General features: G+C 40.9%; 1 protein-coding gene across 1 annotated transcript; it reads right to left on the bottom strand.

Moving 5' to 3' along the window:
• Window positions 1-12,031: 12,031 nt before the first annotated feature.
• Window positions 12,032-14,631, bottom strand: LOC124042775 (type-4 ice-structuring protein-like). Its single transcript, XM_046360882.1, has 4 exons — window positions 14,539-14,631; window positions 13,207-13,273; window positions 12,782-12,893; window positions 12,032-12,435 (listed from the first exon to the last, which is right to left on the bottom strand). The coding sequence occupies exons 2-4, from the start codon at window positions 13,253-13,255 to the stop codon at window positions 12,234-12,236; spliced, it is 363 nt and encodes a 120-aa protein (XP_046216838.1). The 5' UTR covers window positions 13,256-13,273; window positions 14,539-14,631; the 3' UTR covers window positions 12,032-12,233.
• Between the last annotated feature and the right edge of the window lie 4,850 nt (window positions 14,632-19,481).

Here is a 19,481-nt window from a genome sequence, read left to right as displayed (position 1 = left end):
ATTATCCTAACTGACCTAAGACAGGGAATTTTTACTAGGATTCAATGTCAGGAATTGTGAAAAACTGAGTTTAAATGTATTTGGCTAAGGTGTATGTAAACTTCCGACTTCAACTGTACAAAGGAGGATGTCTGTCGTCATTCCTCTGGCACTTTAGCCAGACTGTGTAAGAACTATATGATGGGGCCGGGCCCCATTGAATAAGCACCACTGAGACCAATCAGGAGAGAATACATACAGATCAAGGGTGTCAATTGAAAGTCAAGGGGCGTGTCTGTGTCTTTTGGAATACACTCTCTTTACAGAGAACCCCTGTGGTTCAAGTCAAGACCTACCCTTCCCCTTCCAGTCTGCTCTGCACATGTCTGAAAGTGACCGAGCCAGCAGCCAAGAGAGTTTTTCACAGTATGTCATAAAAAATTATTACACTTACAAATTTAAAATGATAATATGTATTAGATTCAGTACAATGGAATAACTATAGTCAATTGACTATATAGGGGTAGTCAATTGCATGAGATGAAAATTGACAAACTAAATGGTGTGCAATGTGTAGGCCCGCTGAGTGTACATTCTGAACCTTGTTTGAAGTCAGTAGGTCACATGACTCAGGAGCTATTGAAATTCCCAAATGTAAATAAATAATTTAAATAGTGCGAGATGTAAATTGACAAAAAAAAGTCTGTGCAATGTGTGTCTATGCCATCGGGTTAGTGACAACCCGTTTTGAAAGCTTTAGGAGTAATGGTTAAATAGACAAATCAAATTTCAATAGCTATGTGTTGACGGTCCCTAACTGCTGTAAGGAAAACTACAGGCAAATATCCGTTGAATATCCAACTTGAAACTGCCTTTACCCTGGTACGATAACCATCTGTGTATGTTAAGTTGGTCCTTCTGTAGCTCAGTTGGTAGAGCATGGCGCTTGTAACGCCAGGGTAGTGGGTTCGATCCCCGGGACCACCCATACATAGAATGTATGCACACATGACTGTAAGTCGCTTTGGATAAAAGCGTCTGCTAAATAGCATTTATTATTATTATTATATTAACTTGTGCAAGCTGCATTTGAAGTTGCATGTGACTTTCGTGTAAACAAACCCCTTTCTGCTGCTCAAATTCGCACACAGCTTTTTTATTGACGTGGCTGGAGAATGGGTCTATATTGTCGATCTATGTTGGTCTGTCTGACTGACTGTCTGGGCCAGTAGTGTCACGTATGGTCACAAGGAGACTTTACATCTTTTACATACTGACATACTGAAACAATACAAAAGTGGTCGCCAGCTTCTGTTGCGGTAAGAAGCTGAGGGATGATGCCTCCAGAAATGTAACCACTCTCAAATTCACAGACAGAGCTACGGATGCAACGACTGACCATCCATGATATAAAACGTATAGTTTTAACCATGTTTTGAGGCTATAATGTGTTTGTTACGTTTACATTGTTTACAAACATTTGGAGTAAAACAAGTTCTGATGGTGTATGACAGTTAAACTACACTAAGCTTATGAGGCATTTATAAGTTATTTTCTTTAAGAATCTATTTTTAAGTCCAAAAATGAATGTAGCAACTACGGATTCTAGCTGTGATGTATTTGCATATGTACTTTATGTTCTCTCCTGATTGGTGAATGAATAGATAAATGGAAGGAGCCTGACAGCTGCTGTGGAAGTAGTGGTTGTGGTAATTACAGGTCAGCAACCCTTGTGGAAAACCAGATTAACTTTGTAACCCTGTGTGGTAACATTTCTAGTGTTGTGTCATTTTTATACTCACAGTCTCATTGTGAACTTGTGGAGGGAATACTCATTATGACTGTAAAGGTTGTTGGTTTGATGTCAGTTTGCAAATGTCAGAGTTTGATGGAAATCAAGCCATTGATGTATTCAATATGGTGTCAGTACAGTGCAGGGATATAAGGTACTTTTTATGGGTCAAGGATTTTACTTCACAGAAATGGTAAATTAATGTTTTACTTGAAGGTGGTCTGCACTTTTTATTTCAGTTTGCTTTTGTGATCAAATGTTTTTCAAAATCAAGTAAAGTTTTGTCTTATTGTCTTATTCCTTATGGTTTTGTTATTTTATTTGTACTTAGAATTATATGTTCCATTTTTTCTCTCACCCTCGTTTTCTTCTTTTTTTTAGCATGTAGATATGTTCACGGGAAGAAAGATTCATTTGATTTAGTTTGAACTCATCCTCATTCTTTCTGGGATTATATCTGAGAGTATGAGTGTGTCTTAAATGTCTGATAAATTAATCAAATATAAGCATTTGACTGTTTTCCTTGACAAACACTTTGGAACAAGTTCATCGATAAGAATTCTTGATTCTACCAATCCACTTGTTTGTGTTTGTGTGTGGATGAGGGCTTGACGGTGAGGGATTAGACCTTGGAGGATAAGACCCTTCAGACTTTTACGACTCTTGGAACTCTTCAAAGAGGAAGCTACGCATAACCTTAGATAAGCGTCTGTTCTTTTTGTAACGATGGACCCATTGAAACAAAAGCTCACACCTTGCTTTTCTGTGGGTTTTAAACGACATTGTGTTTCAGCAACTATCCAGCCTTACTGAAAATGTTAACATTCTAGATTCAAATAATAATTTGTGTGAAATCTTATCCGATAACAATATTGTAAATGTCTGTGCCAAATCCTGCCACCTTGTCATTCTCCAGAGATGTTTTTTGTGTGTGCCTAAGTGTCATTTTATATACTGTACTTAATTTGTTTATGCATACATGTGTACAGATGACGTAATGTATAATAATTTATATAGATTATGCAATATGTTATAGATTACTCATATAATAATACTAGGGTCTGTCTGCATGAACGTTCTGATTTGCCTGGTTGTCACGATCGTCGTAAGAAGCGGACCAAAGCGTAGCGTGGTGTGAATGCATCATTTAATAGTGAACTGTACAAAAACAAACAAATAACGACCGTAAGAACTGTGCTGACACAAGCAACTAACATAGACAATCACCCACAAACAAACAGTGAAACCCAGGCTACCTAAGTATGATTCTCAATCAGAGACAACTAATGACACCTGCCTCTGATTGAGAACCATACTAGGCCGAAACATAGAAATCCCAAAATCATAGAAAAACAAACAAAGACTGCCCACCCCAACTCACGCCCTGACCAGACTAAATAACGACAAAATAACGCCTGTCACCACGCCGCTTGGTCCTGTTGTGGTGGGTGATTCTGTCACGATCGTCGTAAGAAGCGGACCAAAGCACAGCGTGGTGTGAATGCATCATTTAATAGATGACGAAAAACACCAAGTAAACTGTACAAAAACAAACAAATAACGACCGTAAGAACTGTGCTGACACAAGCAACTAGCATAGACAATCACCCACAAACAAACAGTGAAACCCGTGCTACCTGACCGTACTAAATAACGACAAAACAATGGAAATAAAGGTCAGAATGTGACACTGGTTCAGTTCCCTTGCTCCTGCAGCCAGTCAGAGTCGTATGGGGAGCATCATCTAGCTACAATTCTCTGACTAAACTACTGAATTATCATGCCATATCTTTTTCTGCTTTCTATCCGATTCCTAGTAAACCACCATACATTCTTCCATGATTGCTGTGTACTGTAAATTGAGCATTTCTCTCTGGCCAAGTAATCGTTCTCAAGCTGATAAAGTACAAGATGTTGCTTGTACTCCAAGTGATGTGAGAGCTGTAGGTCTTAACTGTGCATGTGTATTTGTCCAAATCGGATCTCTGTTTTGGAGGAAACCAACCTATTCTTATAAAGTTTAACCTGTTTCGACGAGCCATCCCGGATTTGATGCACTATTGTAAAGTGACTGTTCCACTGGATGTCATAAGGTGAATGCACCAATTTGTAAGTCGCTCTGGATAAGAGCGTCTGCTAAATGACTTAAATGTAAATGTAAATGTAAATACAGCCTCAAGCTCATTACCATAACGCAACGTTAACTATTCATGAAAATCGCAAATGAAATGAAATCAATATGCTAGCTCTCAAGCTTAGATTTTTGTTAACAACATTGTCATCTCAGATTTTCAAAATATGCTTCTCAACCATAGCAAAACAAGCATTTGTGTAACAGTATTGATAGCTAGCATAGCATTTAGCGTTAGCATTCAGCAGGCAACATTTTCACAAAAAAACAGAAAAACATTCAAATAAAATAATTTACCTTTGAAGAACTTCAGATGTTTTCAATGAGGAGACTCAGTTAGATAGCAAATGTTCAGTTTTTACAAAAAGATTATTTGTGTTGACAAATCGCTCAATTTTCTCCATCACGTTTGGGTAAGAAAAAAAACGAAAATTAAGTCATTAAAACGCAAACTTTTTTCCAAATTAACTCCATAATATCGACAGAAACATGGCAAACCGATGTTTAGAATCAATCCTCAAGGTGTTTTTCACATATCTATCGACGATAAATCCATCGTGGCAGTTGACTTTCTCTTCTGAAAAAATGGAACGCACATGGACCTAGAGATTACGCAATAATTTCGACACAGGACACCGGGCGGACCCCTGGTAAATGTAGTCTCTTATGGTCAATCTTCCAATGATATGACTACAAATACGTCACAATGCCGCAGACATCTTGGATGAACGGCAGAGAGCTCAGGTTCATTCATGGCACATTCACAGCAATATAAGGAGACGATGGGAAACAGAGCCTCAAAAATTCAGCTCATTTCCTGTTTGAGGTTTCATCTTGGTTTCGCCTGTAGCATGAGTTCTGTGGCACTCACAGATAATATCTTTGCAGTTTTGAAAACGTCAGAGTGTTTTCTTTCCAAAGCTGCCAATTATATGCATAGTCGAGCATCTTTTCGTGACAAAATATTGCGCTTAAAACGGGCATGTTTTTTTTATCCAATAATGACATAGCGCCCCCATAGGTTGAAGAAAGGTTAAGAAACATTTCAACTTGTTTAGCAGCTTTTTGACTCATTATTTGAATCGTGCCATTCCAGACATCTTAACGGCAGAGTAAAGCGCTTTTCAGAATTAATGGAAACACTCAGGAAGTGGATATATTATTACCCAGCGTCCCCATCACGTGTGTATATGGAAACGATATTTGATTATTTGCCACAATTCAACCAAAAACATCAGCACAGGGATCATCTATCTAGTGTTTGTGAGTAGATAGCCAGGTGACCAGAACATAATTACAACTAATTTGTAGACTGCAAACTGACCACAAGAAGCTCAAAAATATATATTTGACTAAAACATAATACTTTCAAAACCTTGCTTACATATATCTCTCTATAATATGTGGGAATACTTTGGAATAGATTTACAAAATGAAAATCACTTGGAGCTGATTTGCTGGTGTTTTTACAGTATTTTATGTCCAACAATCTGTTGTTTTGTTATGAACATTCAGGAGGATGTACTCTTCTTTAAAGAACTGTAACACAAATCTGCTTGTGGGTTCTCAACGGTCACGGATGGTCGTTGACCAGCTCCATTATTCAGAGAATTAATTGATATTAAATGAAGATGATTGTTTGAAGAACTGACTGTCTCTCTCACTTGGTTAGAATTTCCACAACACATGGTCAAATTGCTGCAAGGAAACCACTACTAAAGGACACCAAAGAAGAGACTTGCTTGGGCCAAGAAACACGAGCAATGGACATTAGATCGGTGAAAATCTGTCCTCTGGTCTGATGAGTCCAAATTTGAGATTTTTGGTTCCAACCGCCGTGTCTTTGTGAGACGCAGAGTAGTTGAACGGATGATCTCCACGTGTGGTTCCCACCGTGAACCATGGAGGAGGAGGTGTGATGGTGTGGGAGTGCTTTGCTGGTGACACTGTCAGTGATTCATTTAGAATTCAAGGCACACTTAACCAGCATGGCTACCACAGCATTCTGCAGCGATACTCGATCCCATCTGGTTTGGTATTAGTGAGGCTATCATTTGTTTTTCAACAGAACATTGACCCAGCACACCTCCAGTCTGTATAAGGGCTATTTGATCAAGAAGGAGAGTGATGGAGTTCTGCATCAGATGATCTGGCTTCCACAATCACCCGACCTCAACCCAGTTGAGATGGTTTGGGATGAGTTGGATCGTAGAGTGAAGGAAAAGCAGCCAACAAGTGCTTAGTATATGTGGAAACTCCTTCAAGACTGTTGGAAAAGCATTCCAGGTTCATTCCTCATGAAGCTGGTTGAGAGAACGCCAAGAGTGTGCAAAGCTGTCATCAAGGCAAAGGGTGGCTACTTTGAATAATCTCAAATATAAAATATATTTTGATTTAACACTTTTTGGCTTACTACATGATTCCATATGTGTTATTTCATAGTTTGATGGCTTCACTATTATTCTACAATGTAGAACATTGTAACAATAAAGAAAAATCTTTGAATGAGTAGATGTGTCCAAACCTTTGACTGGTACTGTGTATATTTTTTTTCAAGTCCTCATTGAAAAGTAGTTATGATCTCAGAATAAAATGATGTAGCATGCATGGAATTTCAGACTTTGGACACTACATGCAATACGTTGGACACTACATGCAATACGTTGTATTGTAGATTTGCAGTTTCATTTATCAACTTTGTCTACCAAATTTGACCACTGAGTAGAGCCATTGAGTTGCTGAAAGTAATTTCTTGCTATTTTCTGAGCCCACTATAAGCTTCTTTGTTTATGTGCTGCTACAGAGCTGCTACTGCCTGTCTTGTTTGGCACACAACGTTTTCATCTCTGTGTATTTTGTTCTGTGAAAGTATAAAAGTTGAGACAGTAATGACATCCCTCTTTATTGAGCACGCTGTCTCGCTGCCTTCTTTTAAAGATGTACTGCCGTGTATCCCATCCATGACATTAGAGGGCCACCATGTGGCCGTGTGATGGATTGCACTACAGTCCTGATTGATTCTGAGAATCCTGTCTGTTTGCGTTCTTATTTTTTATAGGATTTAGAGTTATGTTCATCATTTGCTGATGTTTTTATTTCCATTGTATTGTCGTTTAATTATAAACAGTAAATGTGGATAACCAATAATAGACTACTGTTCTTACTATTTTTAATTGCAGACATGTTGGGAACCGTTGCTGTGAATCCTAGTGCTGTCAACTCAGTCCTTGGCGGTGTCAATAAGTAAAAGCAGAGAACAAGTGAGGACTACAGAGACGAACCCATGGTAAAAACGGGAATGTAATACAAATACCGTATACATAAAATATAAATGACTAGGGAAAAGCAAAGCTAAAAAAGTAAGTTATAAGATACATTTTATAAAATGTCTACAGTTCTGTCCCCCCTCATCTTCTCTGGCAGGCTGTTCCAGAGGCTGGGGCAGGCCCCCAGTGTCCGGTCTGGAAGTCCTGAAGTTACTAGCTCTGCTGGTATAGCAACCTAGCGGTGCCATAGCCATGGGAAGTAGGGGTGATGAGAGTGCTGCAGCACCCCTGATAAATCACAAATTACATATTTTTTCCCCCACCAAATTAGCGCACTAGGCCTTTATTACTCCTGTATGAGTTAACAAAAACTTGTCAGCAGAACAGTGCCAAAAGCCCTGGTCTGCCCTAAAAATCCTACATAAATCACGATCACCAGAATGGCCAAACCTTAGACGCCTGCTTTGGTCTCTAAAATGTGTTTATTATGATCAAGTTCGACCCCCATGGTCAACTCTATAAATGGTCAATACAAATCGAGATATTTAATTAAATAGTGATCCATTCTGACGACACATTTTACGTCACACAGGACCACGTGCTGATACAGACCAATCATGAGCCGGTAAGCTATGACGAGGCTCCATATGACTCTCTAAGGCAGGATGAAAACAACTACATTGACCATGATCCTTTGCTCGTTTTGGACACTTTCACCATGATCCTTTGTAAGTTTTGGGGGTGCCATTCAGCCGCATTCAGCAATATGGCATGTGTCAAATTCAAAAACTTCCGGCTTCATGCTCCATCTGGAGTTTTACATAGGAAAACATTAGCGCTATCACTACTAATGGTTTTAATTTTCTTTGGGCTGGGGACATAAAAACTGAAAGCTGTCTCTCCATGCCTATTGGTCCTAGGCTTTGGGATAGTTAAAAAGCCAGTGCCACAGGACCTGAAGGACCTATTGGGTACATACACTATATATATATGAAAGTATGTGGACACCTCTTCAAATAAGTGAATTTGGCTATTTCAGCCACACCGTTGCTGACAGGTGTATAAAATAGAGCACACAGGCATGCAATCTCCATAGACAAACATTGGCAGTAGAATGGCCTTACTGAAGAGGTCAGTGACTTTCAACGTGGCACCATCATAGAATGCCACCTTTCCAACAAGTCAGTTCATCAAATTTCTGCCCTGCTAGAGCTGCCCCAGTCAACTGTAAGTGCTGCTATTGTGAAGTGGAAAACATCTAGGAGGAACAACAGCTCAACCTCAAAGTGGTAAGCCACACAAGCTCATTGAACGGGACCGCCAAGTGCTGACAATTGTCTGTCCTCAGTTACAACACTTGCTACTGAATTTCATACTGCCTCTGGAAGCAACATCAGCACAAGAACTGTTCATTGGGAGCTTCATGAAAAGGGTTTTCATGGTTGAGTAACCACACAGATAACCATGCTCAATGCCGTATGTCGGCTGGAGTGGTGTAATGCTCGTTGCCATTGGACTCTGGAGCAGTGGAAACGCTTTCTCTGGGGAGATGAATCACACTTCACAATCCGGCAGTCCGATGGAGAATCTGCCAGGAGAACGCTACCTGCCCAAATGCATAGTATCAACTGTAAAGTTTGGTGGAGGAGGAATAATGGTCTGGGGCTGTTTTTCATGGTTTGGGCTCCAGTGAAGGGAAATCTTAACGCTGCAGCATACGTGATACTCTAGATTATTCCGTGCTTACAACTTTGTGGCAACAGTTTGGGGAAGGCCCTTTCTTGTTTCAGCATGACAATGGTTTGTCGACATCGATGTGGAAAAACTTGACTGGCCTGCACAGAGCTCTGATCTCAACCCCATCAAAGACCTTTGGGATGAATTGGAATGCCGACTATGAGCCAGGCCTAATCGCCCAACATCAGTGCCCAACCTCACTAGGAGCTGCTGCGCCTTCTTCACCACGCTGTCTGTGTGGGTGGACCATTTCAGTTTGTCCGTGATGTGTATGCCGAGGAACTTAAACCTTTCCACCTTCTCCACTACTGTCCCATTGATGTGGATCGGGGGCTGCTCCCTCTGCTGTTTCCTTAAGTCCACGATCATCTCCTTTGTTTTGTTGACATTGAGTGTGAGTTTATTTTCCTGACACCACACTCCGAGGGCCCTCACCTCCTCCCTGTAGGCCGTCTCGTCGTTGTTGGTAATCAAGCCTACCACTGTAGTGTCGTCTGCAAACTTGATGATTGAGTTGGAGGCGAGCATGGCCACGCAGTCATGGGTGAACATGGAATACAGGAGAGGGCTGAGAACTCACCCTTGTGGGGCCCCAGTGTTGAGGTTCAGCGGGGTGGAGATGTTGTTTACCTACCTTCACCACCTGGGGGCGTCCCGTCAGGAAGTCCAGGACCCAGTTGCACAGTGTGGGGTCGAGACCCAGGGTCTCGAGCTTAATGACGAGTTTGGAGGGTACTATGGTGTTAAATGCTGAGCTGTAGTCAATGAACAGCATTCTTACATACGTATTCCTCTTGTCCAGATGGGTTAGGGCAGTGTTCAGTGTGATTGCGTTGTCTGTGGACCTATTGGGGCGGTAAGCAAATTGGAGTGTGTCTAGGGTGTCAGGTAGGGTGGAGGTGATACGGTCCTTGACTAGTCTCTCAAAGCACTTCATGATGACGGAAGTGAGTGCTACGGGGCGGTAGTCATTTAGCTCAGTTACCTTAGCTTTCTTGGGAACAGGAACAATGGTGGCCCTCTTGAAGCATGTGGGAACAGCAGACTGGGAAAAGGATTGATTGAATATGTCCGTAAACACACCAGCCAGCTGGTCTGCGCATGCTACCTTTAAAGCACGTATGTCATGTATTGGGGTGCACGGTCGTTAAGTGATGTAAAAATCTATTCTAAAACTCACAGACAACCAATGCAGATGATTTAATATTGGTGTATTGTGTGCTCTCCATCTGGTCTTGGTCAGTGCCCGTGCTGCTGCATTCTGTATGTTTTGCAGTTGACCAATGGTTTTCTTTGTTAGTGGGGTTAAAATCCTTTAAAGTTGTGTATTGGCTGCATAGCCGTGCTTTCTGTTAACCCTGCCAAGGGGTAACATATATTAACTGAACAGAACCGGAGCCAATATTGAACCTTGTGAAACACCACACATGATATCTATTTTCTCTGAGTTACAAAAAACTCCTGACCGGTTAAATAGGTCCTAAACCAGTTAAGAACTGGACTGGAGAAGTCTGTCCAGAAGGACATCATGGTCAAAAGTATCAAATGCTGCACTCAAATCCAAGACAAGGACAGAGAGCTTTTGACATCTGTGTTGATCCTAAGATATGCCACTTTAACAAAGGCATCTCTGAGCTATGGGGGTCACAAAATCCAGATTAGAATTTCAAAAAAATACAATTGGGACTTTAAAATTATTTAGCTGTTTGAAAACCAATTTCTCCAGAATCAAGAAGGCATGTAGAAGACTTTAGGTGTGATATTAATATTAAGTATTATTTTTATCCAACCAGTTTGTAGTAACAAGCTTGACATCGTCATTACGTGCTAGGAATATGGGACCAAATAGTAAACATTTGACTACTTTCATAGACTATAAGTGAATTTGTCCAAATACTTATGACTTCTTCAAATGGAGGGACTAGATACATAAAGTAGGGGAGAACCGGGGCGTAAGTAACACTTATTTACTCAGAGATTGATAGAGCTAAAGCCACCATATTTTATTATAAACAACTTATACATGTCCTCTAGCAACTGTAATTTCATTTCTAGGTTATTAAAGGACTTCAAATGAAATAGACCGAGAACAGAACTACTGCAACATTACTTTTGTACCTGTTGTGGGCCAAAGTAACACAGGCTTGGGTTGGAAGTCTGGCGAGAAGTGCACAATATCTGTCACTTCTGTGCCCTACCAATGTTACTTCCGCCCCACCCCTCTCTCCTGTACCTTCTCCTTGGTTAGCATCCTAGACTAGCTGTCAATATATTTTAAACCTATGCTGTAATTTAGTCACTAGATCGGTTAAGAAAATAACATATGTTTAGAACCTTAAAAAAAATGAGCACAACATTTGTTTTTTACTTTCCCTCACTCAAAACAACTTTTGTTGATAATTTGTTGAAATGTTTCAGCGAGCAGATTTTTTTGCAGGAAGGTGGTCTTCTGCATTAGACACTTGCGCGTGTCGTTAAATCATTCTAGCGTCTGTATTATTTGAGAAAATGGGCGTGTTACTTCTGACCGCGTTACTTTTTGTCATAGATGGTATACAGGGACAAACAGAATTTAGGATAGGATACTTAATGTAGCAGGTTAGGATAATTAGGTTAAGGTTAAAACAATGGTTAGGTTTAGGGTTAGCTAAAATGCTCAAATTCTCCGCGAAATTAACATATTGACGATTTATGCCTCTCTTTCGTCTGTAGCTGTATACCATGTAGCCACAATCCGGTTCTTCCCTTCTTTTATTTCTTAACGGTAAAACCGATATGTATGAAAATACCCTCAGATAAAAGGTGACATTTTGTACTGTCGCCTCATATGAAACATTTGATCTCAAATCCAAAATGCTGGAGCAGAGCGCCAAATTTAAACATTTAGCTTAACTGTCCAAATAAATACAGAGGGAAGTGTAGTGATTTTTTTATTGAGAGAATGGGTTGGTAGTGTATGACCTGTGATGTAGTAAAATGGGTTATTGTTGAAACTATAATTCCTAAATTGAGAAATGAAGCCGATTTCAATAATCAGACACAAAACAAACATGCTAAGGGATGTATGATTGGAAACTAATTTCTGTGAAAATTAATAGACAACAAATTACAATAGAGACCACAGGACCAGTTTACAAGTTTTAATGATGTTCCAGATTACTACTGTCTGTCTTTGCATGTCAACAACATTGGTCTTGGCACAAATTCAAATGACTTAAACAGAAGGTTTGTCTAGTTCCAATTCTTGGTGGACTGGTTTTGGCTTCTTGTAAGCCTATGGAGCTGTTGATTCAGTCCAAGATGGTCAGGTTGTTGAAAAGGAGATGCTTTATTGGCTGAGTGCCTTGGTCTGGTCCATCACCTTGCGGAAGAGGTCTTCTATCTGAGCCTGGACGTTGTCGACCAGAGGCTTGAGCTGAGCCTGCATGTTCTCAGCCAGGGGCTTCAGCTGGGCCTGCATGTCATCGGCCAGTGGTGCCAGCTTGGCCTGGATCTGCTGCAGCTGGGCCTTCCCATCCTCTAAGAAGGTCCTGTTCGGAAGGGAGTGGGTGATTAGTGGTCTGAATACAATATAAACTAAGGTAGTGACAAAAATATTATTGAAAAATAGGATCAAAACACATTGATTGTTAATGCTTTTGCAGGCCATTGGCCTTTTTTCATCTAATTTTTGTGTATATTATTTTTGACCCTACATCCATTATTTTGCATTGCTTTTGGCTGCTCCCTTCATCGTTTCTTTATTGTAAATTATAAGGCAATAGAATGAGGATGACTTGTGTTTTTTCTTCAACTTTTTATTTAGGACTTGGTTGGAAGGGCTGGTTCTTCAAAAGTGTATCAAATAATGTAATAGTTTTAAAAAATGTCACTCACTCTGACTGGATCTTCTGCACCAGTTCCTGAGTGGTGGAGGTCAGCTGAGCTGACAGATCCTGGAAGTACTGTGTCAGTTTCTCAACCTCGGGGCACTGTGCTGCTTGGCTTCCTAGGGGTAGCCAGAGGGTAACGTCATTAACAGAGGCCCACATTGTACACAAACCATTTATGCCCACATAGCATACAACAACACATACAAGACCCTCTACACATACAGCCGTTAAAAATAAATCCACCAACTCTGGAATATAACATGTCTATATCAAGCATATCTCTCACTATTATTATATTTTATATATATATATATTTATTTATTTTATTTATTTATTTTTTTGCCGCGATTGTGTATTTAATTCCGAATGCTACCACAGGGGAGAAACTAACGACAGACTGAACCTTTCAGATATGAAAAACTCTCTTACCATGTGCCAGAGCAAGCACAACAACCAGGGCGGCAAGAGAGAACTTCATGGCTGTTGAGTAGGGCACCTAAGGAGAGAAGAGAGTGGTAGAATTAGCTTGACCTCATAGGTCTGTGGAGGCGTGTGATCACTGGATGGCAGTGATGTAAATGAACTAAGTAAAATTACTTTGAAGTACTACTTAAGTCATTTTTTGCTGCATCTGTACTTTACTATTTATATTTTTGACTCCTTTTACTTTTACTCCACTACATTCCTAAAGAAAATATGTATTTTTTAATCCCATACAATTTTCCTGACACACCAAAGTACTTGTTACATTTTGAATGGTCAGGCAGGACAGCAATGTGATCCAATTCACGCACCTATCAGTTTAACGCGTTGTCATCACTAGTGCCTCTGATCAGGCGGGCTCACTAAAGACATGCTGCGTTTGTAAATTATGTCTGAGTGTGGGAGTGTGCCCCTGACTATCCTTAAATTAAAACAATAACATTGTGCAGTCTGGTTTGCTTAATATAGGGAATTTGATGTAGGTCTGTCGCATTTACTTTTTACTTTTACTCAAATATGACAAATTATTACTTTTTCCATCACTATACTTAAGTACATTTAAAACCCAATACTTCTAAACTTTTACTTAAGGTTCTTTTACTGGGTGACTTTCATTTTTACCTGAGTCGTTTTCTATTAAGGTATCTTTTTACTCAAGTATGACAATTGAGTACTTTTTCCACCACTGCCGAATGGAAGGATGGCGGTCTCTAAAGCATTTTGTAGTTTCAAGGTTTTTCTCTTGGCATAACAAATAAGTACACTCGGTGGCAGGTTTGAGATCAGTTCAATTTAACTCAGTTAATTCAAGAAGATTTAAAATCAGCAAGATTTCATATCATAATAAATTGTCTGAATAGTAATGTAGTTCGCCAAATGCCCATTACCCTGACTCCCTAGGAAATGGCATGTTCTGACTGTCTGGGCAAATTTGGAATTGAATTAGACATGGACTCTGTTTTGATTTCCATCTTAATTTGCCTTTCTGAATTCCCTGAGAAGAATCATCTTGATTCACATCGACAGTTTACCTCTTGGAAAACAGTAATGAAACATCTATCAAGCACTCTAAAGATCACTCTCTGAACTACTGCTTATAGCAATACTGCTTAAATAAGCAGCTCACAATGTGGTTGGGAAGGAATGTCCCTCTATCATTGAATGCCCATTTTTGCAGACACCTGACTCACTACTAAACAACATATTGCAAGAAAAACAAACGTTTTACCGCATCAAGCATAAGAGTTCCTCGGCAGAGAAAGAAACGGGACCACTCACCTGAGTTGCAGGACAGTTTAAATCGGATGGTATCTTTCGTCGGGCCTCCCAAACGTCTTATAGTCCTTCAGAAATGATAAGGCCCACCTCAGACGCAGACCCATTGGCAGCGTAGGTTGAAGTACAGGACTATCATTGGATGTTTGTGCTAGCATGTGACTGCAGGCTGACCCTTGCTGCTCAGCTTGCCACCAAGGCAATCTACTCTAAAGTCCAAGAGTTCCCCTCCTGTGAAGGAGTGCTGATTGCTCAAACGCAGTAGGTGTCTTGTCAAAGCATCGGATTAAAGAAAACATACACAGGACATTTCATCACAAGAAACAACAAAACAGAGAGAATGACAACCAAGCTGTTAAAACACAACACGAACTGCAGAAGTACGGAAACATGGCAGCCACAGTACTGTCCAGGGGTCAGCCTGAAGATGACTGTTCAGCTGTTTCTGACTGTACGTGTGAATCACATGTTAAATGTTTATGTTTGCTGTTCTAATTCTTGTGTGTGCATTTGTTTAAAACAGGTCATCTATGAATACAGATTCATTTTTATAGAAATGGTGTGCAGCATAAGATGAGATATAGAAAGTTTCTTACCTTCTATCTAATATGGAGGATGACATTTTGGGATGACTGGAGAAAATGTACCTACAATAGAGACTTTGCAGGGTAAAATATGACCTATGACCTAACTGAAACCTTACTGAATAGAAGTCCCAGAAACTTAAGTTCTGTACGGATATAAGATATATACTTACAATACATAATATTGTGTACTCAATATTTGTCTCGTTTTACACTTGGTGAGGATTGTCATAAATGGGTACAAATGTTGAGTATAACATCATCAGGAATTTCAAACTGAAACTACATTTTTTTTTACAATATACATATGTATAACTATACATTTTATATTAGTATACATTGAGTATACCAAACATTAGGAATACCTTCTAATATTGAGTTTCACCTGGATTCACCTGGTCAGCCAATGCCATAGAAAGAGCAAGTGTTTTTAATGTGTGTTATTCATAAATATTACATTTTCAAAAATTCAGGATTCTCTAGTTATCTTGGGAGGAATTTCTCCACAAACATTTCTAAGTAACATTTGTAGTGAAATGACTTTTGCAGTGCTATGCACATTCATATACATTCCATGCACAACATCTTCAGAGGCTTTCACTGGGAGAAGATTAACATGACAAAGCAACCAGTTAGCTGAGCAATTTACACACAAACACTCCCTGCATCCCTCATCGAAAGGCAGATGAAATCAATGTCTCAAAAGATTAGCTGCGTTTGCATGTAACGTGTGCCCAGATGTGTCCAGTGTCTTAGAGTAAGATTTACCTTGGGTTAATCACAGACTGTGTTAATTTGTGCAATGCCCTCATGCCCTTGTCCTTCCTTTTCAGAAAAATGTGTGGAAGCTATGCCTAAGTTTCTTTTGGGGGGGGGGGGGTTCACCTTTGTTTAACCAGGTAAGCCAGTTGAGAACAAGTTCTCATTTACAACTGTGACCTGGCCAAGATAAAGCAAAGCAGTGCGACACAAACAACAACACAGAGTTACACATGGAATAAACAAACATACAGTCAATAACACAATAGAAAAGTCTATATACAGTGTGTGCAAACAAGGTAACATAAGGGAGGTAAGGCAAAAAATAGGCCATAGTGGCAAAATAATTACAATTGAACAATTAAACACTGGAGTGATAGATGTGCAGAAGATGAGCACAAAAAAAACAGTATGGGGATGATAGTTGGATGGGCTACTTAAAGATTGGCTATGTACAGGTGCAGTAATCTGTGAGCTGCTATGACAGCTGGTGGTCAAAGTGAGAGATGGATATATGAGTCTCCAGCTTCAGTGATTTTTGCAATTTGTTCCAGTCATTGGCAGCAGAGAACTGGAAGGAAAGGCAGCCAAAGTAGGAATTGGCTTTGGGGGTGACCAGTGAAATATACTTGCTGGAGCGCGTGCTACGGGTGGGTGCTGCTATGGTGACCAGTGAGCTGAGATAAGGAGGGGCTTTACCTAGCAAAGACTAATAGATGACCTGGAGCCAGTGGGTTTGGTGACGAATATGAAGCGAGGGCCAGCCAACGAGAGGATACAGGTCGCAGTGGTGGATAGGCTATGGGGCTTTGGTGACAAAACGGATGGCACTGTGATAGACTGCATCCAATTTGCTGAGTAGAGTGTTGGATGCTATTTTGTAAATGGCATCGCTGAAGTCAAGGATCAGTAGGATAGTCAGTCATAGTTTTACGAGGGTATGTTTGGCAGCATGAGTGAAGGATGCTTTGTTGTGAAATAGGAAGCTGATTATAGATTTAATTTTGGATTAGAGATGCTTAATGTGAGTCTGGAAGTAGATTTCACAATCTAACTAGACACCTAGTTATTTGTAGTTGCCAGCCGTAGAAAAATGCTTATTGAAATTCTCAACTATCGTGGATTTATCGGTGGTGACAGTGTTTTCTAGGCTCAGTGCAGTGGGCAACTGGGAGGAGGTGGTCATATTCTCCATGGACTTTACAGTGTCCCAGAACTTTATTGGAGTTCGTGCTACAGGATGTACATTTCTGTTTGAAAAAGCTAGCCTTTGCTTTCCTAACTACCTGTGTATATTGGTTCCTAACTTCCCTGAAAAGTTGCATATCGTGGGGGCTATTCGATGCTAATGCAGTACGCCACATAATTTTTTTGTGCTGGTCAATGGCAGTCAGGTCTGGAGTGAACCAAGGACTATATCTATTCCTGGTTCTCCATTTTTTGAATGGGGCATGCTTATTTAAGATGGTGAGGAAATCACTTTTAAAGAATAACCAGGCATCCTCTACTGACGGAATGAGGTCAATATCCTTCCAGGATACCCAGGCCAGGTCGATTAGAAAGGCCTGCTGTGTTTTAGGTGGTGTTTGACAGTGATGAGGCGTGGTCGTTTGACCGCAGACCCATTACGGATGCAGTCAATGAGGCAGTGATCGCTGAGATCCTGGTTGAAGACAGCGGAAGTGTATTTGGAGGGCAGATTGGTTAGGATGATATCTATGAGGGTGCCAGTGTTTAGGGATTTAGGGTTATACCTAGTAGGTTCCTTGACAATTTGTGTGAGATTGAGGGCATCTAGCTTAGATTGTAGGACGGCTGGGGTGTAAAGCATGACCCAGTTTAGGTCACTTAACAGTACGAGCTCTGACGATAGATGGGGGGGGGCAATCTATTCACATATGGTGTCCAGGGCACAGCTGGGGGCAAAAAAGGTGGTCTATAGCAAGTAGCAACAGTGAGAGACTTGTTTCTGGAAAGGTGAATTTTTTTAAAGTAGAAGCTCAAATTGTTTGGGCACAGACTCGGATAGTATGACAGAACTCTGCAGGCTAACTCCGCCCCCGTTGGCAGTTCTATCTTGTCGGAAAATGTTATAGTTAGGGATGGAAATTTCAGGGGTTTTGGTGGCCTCCTAAGCCAGGATTCAGACACGGCTAGGACATCTGGGTTGGCAGAGTGTGCTAAAGCAGTGAATAAAACAAACGTAGGGAGGAGGCTTCTGAAGTTAACATGCATCAAACCAAGGATTTTACGGTTACAGAAGTCAACAAATGAGAGCGCCTGGGGAATGGGAGTGGAGCTAGGTACTGCAGGGCCTGGATTAACCTCTACATCCCCAGAGGAACATAGGAGGAGTAGGATAAGGGTACAGCTAAAGGATATAAGAACTGGTCGTCTAGTATATTCGGAACAGAAAGTAAAAAGAGCAGGTTTCTGGGCACCGAATAATAGATTCAAAGCATAATGTACAGACGATAGTATGGTAGGATGTGAATAGAGTGGAGTAAAACCTAGGCATTGAGTGACGATGAGAAAGGTATTGTCTCTAGAGACACAATTTAAACCAGGTGAGGTGTGTGTGGCAGGTGGAACAAAAGGGTTAGCTAAGGTATATTGAGCAGGCTCTACAGTGAAATAAGACAATAATCACTAACCAATACAGCAATGGACAAGGCATAGGGAGAGGCATGCATAGCCGAGGGTTCATGAGTAGCTAGGTGGGCTGGAGACACTCTGATTCAGACAGCTAGTGGGCCGGGGCTAGCTGGCTAGCAGAAGGGCCTTAGAGGGATGCCGCGATGCAAGAGTCAGTTATAGCCCTTCGGGCAGTTATGTCGGCAGTCCAGTCGTGATGGATCAGCAGGGGTCCGTGTAGTAAAAGGGTCCAGGCCATTTGGCAAAATAGGTATTGTTGTTATGCAGGTGAATGAGGACCCAAAAGCGACTTGGCGAAAACAGAGTCTTTAATCCAGTAACGGAAATATGCAATACTCCTAGACAAATCGGAGCGGTAAATAAAGCATAAAAAACAATTCCACTCATAATGACGAGAACAGACTGGAGACTCGATCATAAACTGTAGGTTGCCTCGGGAAGGCACTTGACCGTAGCAGACTCAGACACCTGCTCACCACGCAGCATCTGAGGGAAACACGACACGACAGGGCGATACAAAGACACAGCACGGTGAACAATATACAAGGATCCGACAGGACAGAAACGGAAAACAAGGGGAGAAATAGGGACTCTAATCAGGGGAAAAGATAGGGAACAGGTGTGGAAAGACTAAATGATTGATTAGGGGAATAGGAACAGCTGGGAGCAGGAACGGAACGATAGAGAGAAGAGAGAGAGGGAGGGAGAGAGAAAAAAGGGAACGAACCTAAAAAGACCAGCAGGGGGAAAACGAACAGAAGGAAAAGCAAAATGACAAGGCAATATAAGACAAAACATGACAATTGTAGCCAAAGAAAATTGGCCGATGGACCTCTTCAGCTAACAGTCCGATATGCTCCAGACAGCTAGCGGGCCTCACTACCAGGCTAGCAGATGGGCATTCAGGGGACGTCGCAACGGAGGAGCCTGTTGAAAACACCCTTGGGC

The sequence above is a fragment of the Oncorhynchus gorbuscha genome, linkage group LG09 (assembly GCF_021184085.1).
Source record: "Oncorhynchus gorbuscha isolate QuinsamMale2020 ecotype Even-year linkage group LG09, OgorEven_v1.0, whole genome shotgun sequence".
NCBI lineage: Eukaryota > Metazoa > Chordata > Actinopteri > Salmoniformes > Salmonidae > Oncorhynchus > Oncorhynchus gorbuscha.
Note: the sequence above shows the minus strand (reverse complement) of the source record. Positions and strands in the feature narration are given on the sequence as shown.